The 11946-nt window shown below is 37.9% G+C and overlaps 2 protein-coding genes across 2 annotated transcripts; one reads left to right on the top strand and one right to left on the bottom strand.

Annotated features, from left to right (window-relative positions):
• The first annotated feature begins 2302 nt into the window (after positions 1-2302).
• On the top strand, positions 2303-5938 carry LOC307171744 (L-asparaginase). The gene is made up of 7 exons (XM_079893536.1): positions 2303-2421; positions 2530-2669; positions 2783-2878; positions 2971-3131; positions 3211-3294; positions 3370-3532; positions 5689-5938. The coding sequence occupies exons 1-7, from the start codon at positions 2415-2417 to the stop codon at positions 5776-5778; spliced, it is 741 nt and encodes a 246-aa protein (XP_079749662.1). The 5' UTR covers positions 2303-2414; the 3' UTR covers positions 5779-5938.
• A 433-nt stretch (positions 5939-6371) lies between these two features.
• On the bottom strand, positions 6372-11058 carry aldob (aldolase b, fructose-bisphosphate). The gene is made up of 9 exons (XM_079893535.1): positions 10672-11058; positions 9899-10011; positions 9473-9684; positions 9257-9311; positions 8997-9157; positions 8745-8828; positions 6968-7142; positions 6681-6880; positions 6372-6564 (listed from the first exon to the last, which is right to left on the bottom strand). The coding sequence occupies exons 2-9, from the start codon at positions 10008-10010 to the stop codon at positions 6469-6471; spliced, it is 1095 nt and encodes a 364-aa protein (XP_079749661.1). The 5' UTR covers position 10011; positions 10672-11058; the 3' UTR covers positions 6372-6468.
• Between the last annotated feature and the right edge of the window lie 888 nt (positions 11059-11946).

Here is an 11946-nt window from a genome sequence, read left to right as displayed (position 1 = left end):
CCTTCCCCGTCTGTGAGCTCAAACCCACCGAGCCGCTATAGTGCTGTACTTGATATGTGATTAAAGAAAAGTGGTAGAATATCACTGAGCATGATCCTACTACAGTGGAAACTGCTTATAGTGATCACAGTTACAGTGATCAACTACTTATATGGATCAAAAAGCTTGGGACAGAATCATTCCTATAGAAATGCTGTGTAAATAATAAATTTGTTTATAGTAATCAAGTAGTCCGCTTACAATGTTCATATTGTGTGTGTGTACATATGCTTGATGTGTGCAGTTGCGTGGAAAATAGGAACAGGATTGAACTTAAAATAAACCAACATAATTGAGGTTTTTTTTTTATTTATTTTTTTATGTATCTAGATATGTTTTGCTTTGCTTTCCTGGGTTTGAAAGTCTTTATTTGAAATTTCGTGGCCTCAAGATATTTTGCGAATCACTTCACTGTTTCTTTTCTCACACTAATACATTAACCCCCTGATTTCACAGACAAGGCTTAAGCCTAGTCTCAGACTAAAATGCATGTTTGAGCTATTTAACACTTAGCTTAATTACATTAAATCATGATTGTGAATACATAGGACAAGTACAAGCTATGCAGGCTAATTCGGGTATCTGTATGCTATTGCTACACTGTAAAAAAAAAACTAAAAAGTGATCAGTTGACTCAACTTCAAAAAATTGAGGAAACCCATTGCCTTAAAATTAAGTACATAAACTTCATGCTTCAACTTCAAGTTCGCATAACTTAATTTTTTCAATTAAGCATTGTTTAATCATTTTAAAGCAACAGGTTTACTAGATTTGTTTAAATGAATTGAACACTTTTTTACAGGGTAGTAATTAAGCTAACTTTTTTTTAGAGCCAGGTGGTAAAGAGTTTTAGAGAGAGAAAAATACAAAATAAAAAAGTAAATCAAAACTTATATGAAAACATTGAAATGTTATACATTAATACAATTGACAGCTTTCGTGTTTTTCAGATTATAGAAATTGTATTGCTGAACCAAAATTATATGACGCATAAATAAGGAGAAATCTGACAAAATTGTGATATTTAAATATACTTTGTAAATTTTGTGATCTATTCTACATCACAAAATGTACAAAGTATATCAAGATCACAACTGGATCTGTTTACTGTTATTAGTGATTAAATAAATATGAGGTTGTTTCCTAATTTTATGCCATATCAGACCATCAACACAGCCATTCCAGAAAAATAGGACTAGAGACAAAATCCCTTTGTAAAAGAGCATGTCGATTGTCATACTTAAGACCATTAACATGAACATGAACAAAATACAAAATGAACTAATATTTTTGGTCTGTGATGGGTAATGGATGAGAATGGTAACATCTTACACAATGCTTTCACTTTAAAACATGGATTTGCCTGTCATCCAACAGTTCTTCACGGTTATTAATGCAATACCCTGAAAATGTTCCCTCTCTTATCCAAAACTGACTGCAGCCCTTCCCTTTCTATATGTTGGTGATATTGAATTTGATCAAATAAAAAATAAACTTGAAAAATAAACATTATAAGACAAGCTAACATCCAATCACATTTTAAGAAATAAATTGGATCGTACATTTGATGCTGTAAAATATTTTAGAACATTAAATGACATAGCCCATATCGTTCCAATAAATTTCTCATGTTTTAAATTCTTTCTCTGAAGATACAGTACATTTTTTTGTTCTTCATTTCATGAGCCTACTCTGGCTCCGTTTGGAAAACATAACAGGTCTGGCTGATGGAAAAAGACGTGGTCGCTGATGGTTTCACTTACACCTTACAAAATATACCCTAATCAACGGAATAGCAATCATTTTTGTGTTTTATTTAATTTGATTAATAACTTTATATTATTGGCAAAATACTTTTTATACATAAATGCAGATTCTCTAAATCCCCTTCTTTGTTTATTATATTCAGAAACGAATAAAAAAAAACAATGGAATAAAATGCAAAAACTATTTCAAAATTATTTTCATAAGCTGAAATTTAGGGGTTGGGTTCAGGACAGCCACCTCCCAATTGAAAGTAGCCCAATAAATTAAGATTTTATTAGGCATAGCCTACTATTTTAAATATTATTGTGGGTTTCAATAGATAATAGAAGGATTTGAATACTTAAATGCTTTTTAAATGTGTGTGTTTTTTTTGTTTTTTGGTTGTGGGACAGCAGTTTGCAACAATCCTGTAGAATGGCCCGAACATTAGCCTTTATCTACGTATATTATATTGGTCAGGCGGCAGGCCAATGCGCATGTGCAATCCTAAGCGCGCGTCTCAGGACACTGACGTATGCGCAACTAAACCCGCGCGCGGCAAGAGCCGGAATCTAACGGTAGTTTAACTTCAACAAAGCTGAGCAAGATTAAAAAAAACATCTTCAAACATGTACTGTAAGTAAAGATTTCACAATTTTGAATATAAAAAAATAGAAACCATTTAGTCATGTTGTTATTAAAATCTCTTTAATCTAAAGCTTCATTTGATGTATAAATTACTAGTCGAGGAACCAGAAGCGGAACCGTATGATCCGTTATTTCTTCCGTTATCGATATCGAAAATTAAACTTCGAAACCGGCAGTTCCTCCGCACCTTGGGCTTGGTGCTAAAACTCCCCTGGCTTAAAAACAAGACGCCTGAAGTGAGTGAGCTTACACTTTTGCCATCCTTTGTTTGTATTCATTTATTGAGGTGAATCAAAGTCTTTTGGATGAATGAAGTGTCGTAACGTCCGATTAACTTGTTTCTACCCAGGACGTCGAATCGATTCACCAAATGCTGATGCCCTCTTTTGCCGGCAGATGCGTGGAGAACGACGACTTTGTGTCTTTACAGGAGATTCTCAAGCGTGTAAGATGTAGAATACACTATTCATTTAGCTTCTCTTTCATATGGCCGGTTATATAATTCTTAATCCATGCTTTATCTCATGCTTTCTTTAGATGGATGTAGATGCTGGAAACTATGATGGATACACTGCCATGCACACCGCCTGTGAAACGGGGAACATTGATATGGCAATACAGTTACTGACTCTTGGAGGAACATGCCAATTGGAAACCCGCTTTGGTTACACGCCACTGCATCTTGCCATTAAAAAAAAGTAAGTGGTTTTCAGCAGTTTAAATTATTTAATTTAAGTACATTTCATTTTTTACACCATTGCCTTATACATATGCCAGGCACTTTGACCTGATCAAGATTTTGATACAGCACGGAGCCACAGTAACTCAAAATCCTGTGCGAATCGGCATGGATCTTATCAAGTCAGTCTTTCAAACAACCAATTAACTTGTCAGTCTGTTGTGGACGTTTGCATTCAACTGTCCTCTCTAATTTAGGGCAGTTTTGGCTAAAGACTATAGGCTTGTGCATGCGTGGTTCTCAGCTGGTACAAACATGAACCAGCGTGATTACAATGGACGGACTGCTTTACATGCAGCAGTGGAGAAGAGGAACGAGCTCATGGTGTCCAAACTTCTTCAATATGGCGCTAGCCCAGAGGTATAATAAAAGTAGATTTGTTAACATGTATATTGAACATTATGAATGCATAATTTTTACTTTTCTGATTGGTGGCACTCTAACAAGTCAACATGCAGCTGTAGCACTCCCTTCACTCCCGGGTCAAAATGACGTGAGGACCTAAAATTATACTTAATACATTTTTGGTCCAGAAAGCTTATATCATTTCATTTTGATAATATTTTTTCAATTTTTTGAATGCAATATTTTGGAGATTTTTCCTTATTTTTTGTTTTATTTACCTCTAAATTACTAGATTTTATCAATGATTTAATTTAATAATATAATTTAAGCACATTTTTTCACATTCTTTCAACTTAAATACAAAATACTCGATTTAGACATTATAAAATCATTTTTTGGGAAAGTTTTAGCATTTTTATCGCATGACGATCGCATGGAAACGTTATATATCTTTGTATTTTCTGTTTTTCTATTTTAATTTTTTATTTATTTTTAATCTGTTCTGTTTTTTTAAATCTGAAAATTTCACATCCTGGCCAATGATGTCCTATAAACAATGTCCATATTTAAGGCTATGAAAACAAATATAGTGAATTCAGTAATACTATATATTATGTGCAAAAAAATCACATTAAATTCTAACATTGTAACATTACAATCTAAAAACTGAAGTAATGATTTTATTTTTAAATCCACTAAACTAAAAATGAAAATAAAAACAAAGCACAGATTCATTATGTCTGATTACCCCATTAATGTACAGTACCTTTTTGAATTACTGCTATCATAAAAATACACTTTGGTATCCAACAACAAATATTTTAGCAATATGCATATTTTAGTAAGAATATTGTGCTTCCATTTATGTTATCGTTCTCCGTCTGTTTGGTGCACGTCTGTAAAGTTTAGCGGACATTTGCTTATGAAGGCTCGTCAACTTCTGACAGCAAAATGGAACTATTTTAATTTCTAACATTTACAGATGGAGAATAAACTTGTGAAATTTATGCACTGAGAAAAACAACAACATCTCAACACATTAAAGTATCTATCTGTCAGCACATATATCTGTCAGAGTATCTGACAGGGCAAGCCACTTTAAATGTTCTGCATTGGGGATGTTCTGTCTCATGCCTACATTTGTGTGTGTGTGTGTGTGTGTTTGTTCTGGATTGTGCCAGATTTTTTTTTTTTTTTTTTTGGACAATAAAAAAACAAAACCACATTTTTCCCATTCATTCCTATGTGGATCAAATTGACCTGCGAGGGAAGGGATTGCTACTATTTTTTTATTACAACCACACATGTATTCCAAGTTCAAGTGTGACAATAGTCCTGGGTACACACCAAAAGATAATCGGGCTGATTTTGGGCCGATTTCCCCCCTTCCGACAATCCTAGCTATGTCCCAATTATCTTGATGGTTCAACAGATTATCTTATCAGATTTTCCCTTGGTGTGAGGTGTGTTAAGAGTGTCCGAACCTGCTTGGAAGAACGTCGGAGCCGCCCGATCGCGAATCGTAAATATTCAACATGTTTAATATTTACGATCAGATGTGTGGGGGGAACTCCGAGGACAAGTGAGATGATGGAAGACACAGTCATTCTCACACACACACACTTGCAGGAAGCTGAGTGTTAAGGGTTCAGTGAGGTTCTATAGAGGGATTAAATAACTTTTTCTAAAGAGACAATAAATCCAATAAAGAATAAATAAAGACAATAAAGAATGAATATATTTCTGTATAAATGGTTATATATAATGGTGGGTATAATGTTTTTTTTTCACATGAATTTTCTGTGAAAATCATTCCAAACACTATCATCGCAATTTCTTCCTGCATATCATCCGGCATGCTTATTCTGAAGTTTCGTGAGATTTTGCGAGATTTCCTGTGTTCACAGTCGAGACTCTGGTTGAAAATCTGTTTGTGTGTGGTGTGCTGTCTTTGTCACGTCATGGCACACCACACACTATTGGAGCAAAACACTTAAATCTAGGATTTTTTGTCCTCATGTTTGTGGTCTATCACATTTTGAAAATCTTATAAGATGTAAAAAATCTTTTGGTGTGTACCCAGCATAAGGTCTTGGACCACTCCGATGAAAACTTGGACCACTCCGATGAAAACAACCTGTAACATGTAAGATTTGTCTTTTCCCTATCAGATTACTGATATTTGGGGAAGAACAGCAGCAGATGAAGCAAGAAAGAATAACCTGCATGACATTTTGGTGCTCTTCAACCTTCCTATTTGAAACTCACTGTAGGAAGTCAGACAGACCAGGTGACATCTAATGCAAAGGCACATTACCTAAGGTTTTATACTGTGACAAGTTCTTAGTAAAGTAGAGCACTACAAAATTGTTAACTAAAATCAACTCCCCCTTAATGTTCATTAAACTGAAACTAATCCAGGTTCTGTTCGAGTCATTTTTGGTAGAACATTCTTTTTAGAACAATTAACAAGTGTACACATTCATGTGTTGTCAGTAGGGGTTGAACGACTTTGGATGTTTTAAAGTCGATATTTATATAATTAAAGTTGAGTCGACTAGTCGCTGATGACGTCATTAATGAATAAGCGAATGCGGTTGTGCACAGTTGACACAGCGCTGCCCACAAAGCTATTGCTCCTACATAACAGCTTATTTTTATCAGTTCTTTTGTCGTTGTATTACTCACAGATTTCTGCTCGTTCGAAATCAGATACAGATAAAGTAGCACAGTAAAGATTACATTTATATGAATGCATTAGTGAGAGAGCATGTGTAAATTAATTCTGCCTGGCAGAGTCTCCACTAATAGTGAATCTGTCGGTTTTGGTTACTAAGAAATATATGCTAGAACGTTTCAGTTTCATAGCTATTTTATTGATAAATCACAGAACAATTATGCATGTAAATTTAGCATTGTCCAGAACAAGTTGCAGTTGTTTGTTGTTGAGTTTAGTAGACATAGCTGGCGGTAAAGAGGGACTGTTTAGATGCTTGGTCAGCCTGGCCTGAGGGCTTGTATTCGCCTTTTGATGCAAGACTATTGATCTGAAAAGGAAACAAAAAATTGAATCAAGGAATGCCGCTTCATTTAATATGGTAGGCCTATAAACTGACAACACAATATTGCCCACATACAGTATTTTAAGTTTGACATTGGTTACCTTGGCACGTGTGACGAAGGCATCCTGTCCAGCCTTCTTGTTCGCTGCTTGTCCCTTCCATGCAGCAAGAGCCGAGGCCTGGAGAGCACGGCCATAAGAGAAGCTCAGCTTCCAGGGTCTGTTCAGGGGAAGCTGGTTCATGGCATTCAGATTCAGAGAGGCCTCCTCCTCACTTTGACCACCAGAGAGGAAGCAGATGCCTGAGAACCAGAAGAGAGATGTTGAACATTTGAAGAGCACTTAAATGGAGGCCTTCCTCTATAGTGACCGGGCGAGGACTGACATACCTGGTACAGCAGCCGGGACAGTGCGTCTGAGAGCAGTGACTGTTGCCATGGCAACCTCCTGAGGGGTGTACTTCTTGGTGCAGGAGTGTCCAGCAGTGACCATGTTTGGTTTGAGCAGAGTTCCCTCCAGATACACGTGGTGGTCAGAGAGAGCCTTGTACACAGCCGCCAGGACCTTGGTTGCAATTTGTTGGGAGTTATTTTTAATGGATAATTTGGAATTGCTCTGCTTTAAAGGGTTAGTTCCCCTAACAATTCTGTCATTAATTACTCACCCTCATGTCGTTCCAAACCCGTAAGACATTTGTTCATCTTTGGAAAACAAATGAAGATATTTTTGATGAAATCCGAGAGGTTTCTGAACCACCCAACAACAATAATAATGACTTTATTCTACGTCAGAACGCCGACTAACTATTGGCTAGCTCCTGCGTCAGCATCACACGCATGTGTCGTGGTGCTCATGTGACCAGCGTCGGCCAATAGTGAGTCGGCGTTCTGATGTAGAACCAGGAACCCCTGCACTCTGTTTACTACATTAATTCACCTTATTCCGGAAGTAGCACTGGGTGGCGCCATCCGCGTAATCTCACTTCCTGGTTTAGCTACTTAGCGCTTTGTTTGCCCTGGTCCAATCTGTTATCTGTCTTGATATAAGTAGATAGACTATAATATTATAGCCAAATGCGTTGGCCTATGGTTATTAACAACTGCTGCAACGTACTAAAGTACATTTCACTTGAAGCTTTTGAAACAATGCCACAATCAAATTATTTAATAGCTGTGTCTTTCTAATAGCTATTACTTAGTTATGAAGATGTGCACAAACACTACTACATGTAAAGTTTGAAACATTATTACACCACAGTTTGTTTGCTTAATCACCAGATACATTTGCAGTGTATAGCCAACAGATGAGAAAAAAATAGCCACGAACTGGTGTAGAAAGAAAGTAGAGCCTCAACTAGATGAACAAGAGGGGAACGTTAGCTTAGCTAACTGCTAGCTGCAATTTCTTATGGTTTGATCTCTAACACAAGTAATGGCTGTAAAATAAATCCAGCGACTGAATTCAAGAGGACCATAGCTTTCAAACAAGGTATAGCATGTGTATGTGTCCTGTAGTGAGACCATTACAACATTAGATGTTTGTGGCTAATGTAGGCTAAACACTACACATCGGCCGGGCTGCGATCAGACAGGCAGACGGGTCATATAAACACCTAAAAGTCGTTTAAAAATTACCCCGAGAAACAGTGCATTGCTGTGCTGTTGGTACACACGTACATAGCACATTTGGCACAAATTAGCTTATCTTATGTGACATTTTATCAGTGAGACTTCTCTGCAGTTCTCCTCGAAATTGAATGAGGGTCCGCTAAACCGGAAGTTGGTTTACAACGGAAGTACTGGACAGAAGTAAAAGTGGGCGGGGCGGAATAAGGTGAATAGCGTAGCAGAATGACGTGGAAGAGAAGAGATTGTAGAAAAAAGTCGTTATTTTTGTTGTTTTTTTCACAAGTATTCTCGTCACCTCATAACATTAAGGTTGAACCACTGTAGTCACGGACTATTTTAACAATGTCTTCACTACCTTTCTGGGCCTTGAAAGTTGCGATGATGTTGCAGCCAATGGGTGGTTCAGAAACCTCTTGGATTTCATCCAAGATGAACAAAAGTCTTACATGTTTGGAACGACATGAGGGTGAGTAATTAATGACAGAATTTTCATTTTTTTGGGTGAACTAACCCTTGTTTATTCTGGAAGGAAGCTTACCTTCTCAGTGGCGTACTGGCACCGTTGCAGATCATGATCTCCGTCTGGGAGGATCTCAGGCTCTACAATGGGAACCAAGCCATTCTAAAGGAATTGAGGAAGAATGAATTAATCAGAAGAAAAGATCTTATAGACAGTTTGGAAACAAAATAAATAGTACTGGCACACTATCAACTGTTCAGAGTCATGTAAAGGCTGTTTATGAACAATAAATAGGATTCCATGAGCCAGCCACATTCTGTTTAGACATACCTGTTGACAAATGCTGGCATATCTGGCAAGAACGTTAGCGTTTTCAGCTATTGCGAGAGCAGAGGGGCAGCTGTCAGAGATCTTAAGTACACAACGCCACTTGGCAAAGTCACAACCATCCTTCTTGTACTGGGCACAGCGTTCAGACAGACCATCCAACCCTGAGTGAAACAAATCAGGCAAAAATAGCTTCATTTAAAATTGATACAAGTCAGGATAGATAACTGTCATGTTAAGAAGTATTTGAGGAAGAAAGTTACCCTGTATGGTTGTCTCTCCATCTGTACCGCCCAGGCCTGATGTGCCTTTGTCCACCTTTATGCACAAAAACACAAAACTTTAATTCATAACATTACTGCCAAGATTAATGAGAAGACCTTGTGTGTTGTGTTTGTATCCTTCGGTTGCTACATCATGAATAAATGCATCCAAACTATATTTTGGACAATATCTTCAGAAATGCACCGAAAGCTCACCTTGATACCAACTACGATGCCCATATCCTTGACAACTTTTGGAAACAGAACTCCTTTGTTTGATTTCTGGTACAGTGTTTCATGGAAAAGGATGACACCACCAATATGTTCAGAGATAGAAGGGTCTACAGAGAAGAGGAGGTCGCGATAGCTACGACGGTTCTCTTCGGTGTTCTCCACATTTACCTTCTGAAAACGATTCGCCATGGTGCCTAGAATATGAAACAAACATCTAAGACCATCTGGAGAGCGATACATTTCATTATCACTATATCTTCAAGCTGATAGAGTAAACACAGTAAGATAACACTGTTAATAACCATTTATAGTGACAGTTGAAGCATATTCATAACTTCTTGTTGATCAATTAAGGCATTTTGCATAAAGGTGGTACTCTATCAAATGCAATACGCCACACATTCCTACCTATGGACTCATCTGCAGCCAAGATGCCTTTTCCAGTTGCCACAATGCGCTGGGCAATTGTGCCAAGCTCCTTCTTCTGCTCCGTAGAGAGAGCTGGAAACTGATGCGTCATGCTGGCAAGAGGAGCAGATGTCTGTTATTAGCAAAAATAATAAACCCATAATTTACAGAACTTCTGTTATTCGGCTCACTGGGTTATGCACTCTTATCTGTAAATATTTGGCCTGACTGTTGAACTTTAGTCCAGAGAGAAACACTGGCTCCTCCCACTGAACAAACAAGTCCAGGGTTCACACTACTGATAGAGCTGAAGATTTTGCAGTTTTCTTTGCGATTATGTGCAAAAAGTTTCACACATTAGTGCAGTATCATGAAGAACTGCACAACACTGTCTTTTACACCCTGTGTACTTATTAAAGTTATGAATTGCCTCCATTTTTCGCAGTGCACGAAAATGCCACGCATGGATAAATTGCAACATGCATAGCCTGCGTTGATTCAGTAGATCATTTTGCACTGTCAACCCAAACCAAACAGGGATTTTTGCTAATGTGATTCATGACATAAATTAAAGAGCAGAACCTATGTAGCGACAGAATTGCATAACACATCTGCACAGTTTGAGAACAACTGCATGTTAACGTTTCAAAACACACGTTTATGTATAAGTATACCCTTCCAAACTCATATTATACTTAATGAAATTAATATTAAGACACAAGATGCGATGACAATACAACTAAAAGAGTTTAAAAGTCGAACGCCATTCTTACTTGATAGGTCTGCAGGGAAGTAGCACTACTGTGTGTGAATGGATGAAGTGGTCTCTCCTCACTGACGCCGATGGATCTGAATGAATCGGGATCGAGCGACTGGAACAAGTGTGTATTTATATGAGGCGAGCGCAGAGGCCGGGCAGGAGTGATGCGAGCGGGCGTGCTCAGACTCCGGGGACGCCATTGGCTGGGAGTGGACGGGTGTGGGAAAATATCTGCCTATGTCGACTTTGGAAGAAGGCTTTTAACTCCAAAATGTCCATAATAGGCCTGGCTACACCCATCCTTACTCTTAGTGTAATACACATATTTTAAATTATTTCGCAAAATATTTGGAAAACCATGGATGAACTGTGCAGCACAGGGTTGGGAAACACGAGTTCTGAGATAAAGTTGATTTTCAGGTTCTTCATTTTCCGCATTGTCCTTCTCAAGCATGTTCACTTTGTAGGTCGACACAGACAGGGTGTTCTCTGAACTGTGTTTTGGATGTGCAGAGGGGCCTGAAGTGGGAACTCTAAATAGAGCATTCATTTGATGCTTTTGAACTATAAAACGCATGCTGTTTTCACATAGCCTACTTTCACAAACATTTCTTGTAAGAGAAATGTCCTCAGTTGGCACCTTATGTAAATTATACACTAAACATAAAATACCCAAAATGCCATCTAGGCTACTCAAATAATTAGGCCACTTTGTGTGTGTGTGTGTGTGTGTGTGTGTGTGTGTGTGTGTGGCCTACACAATATCCTAAATACTTTTCCTTGTGGGGACATTTTTTGGTCCCCATGAGGAAAAAAAGCGTATTAATCATACTAAATTATGTGTTTTGGAAAGGTAAAAATGCATATTTTTCTATCTATTTGTCTGCGTCTATGGAGAGTCCCCATAAAACATGAAAACCCAACGTGTGTGTGTGTGTGTGCTGAATGAGTGTGGTTAACAAAGTTGTCTGATTGTTGTGACGTCAGTCAAACACAGAGAATTACATCAAGAGCAGTTGATGAAATCATTTTGGCAAACAGACAAGACATGGTCTGATGAAAGGGTTCGAGGAGTGAGGCCAGTGATATGCAGCATGATGAAGACAAAGACGTGCACAAATGACCAGAACCTTTTAACCAAGGGGGAAAAACCTGAGGATTTCACAACATGAACTCTGAATTCAAAGGCAGGAGTCTGAAATGCATGCAAGGACAGAGTCCAAATAGTCATAGTTCGTGCTCAGAGCGTGACACACACAATTGCAGTGAGTGACAAATAATGGTATAA

The sequence above is a fragment of the Squalius cephalus genome (genome assembly GCF_949319135.1).
Source record: "Squalius cephalus genome assembly, chromosome: 14".
In the NCBI taxonomy this organism is placed as follows: domain Eukaryota; kingdom Metazoa; phylum Chordata; class Actinopteri; order Cypriniformes; family Leuciscidae; genus Squalius; species Squalius cephalus.
The sequence above is the reverse complement of the archived record's forward strand: the minus strand, read 5'-3'. Positions and strand labels throughout refer to the sequence as shown.

Bases quoted from the DNA above. Each gene is read 5' to 3' on its own strand.
- LOC307171744 (XM_079893536.1), top strand. The intron at 3,295-3,369 runs GTCAGTCTTTCA...TCTCTAATTTAG, and splicing joins ATCGGCATGGATCTTATCAA to GGCAGTTTTGGCTAAAGACT. The intron at 3,533-5,688 runs GTATAATAAAAG...TTTCCCTATCAG, and splicing joins AATATGGCGCTAGCCCAGAG to ATTACTGATATTTGGGGAAG.
- aldob (XM_079893535.1), bottom strand. From the start codon at position 10,010: ATGACGCATCAGTTTCCAGCTCTCTCTACGGAGCAGAAGAAGGAGCTT. The intron at 9,312-9,472 runs GTGAGCTTTCGG...TTGTGCATAAAG, and splicing joins GCATCGTAGTTGGTATCAAG to GTGGACAAAGGCACATCAGG. The intron at 6,565-6,680 runs GTAACCAATGTC...TTTCCTTTTCAG, and splicing joins CCTTCGTCACACGTGCCAAG to ATCAATAGTCTTGCATCAAA.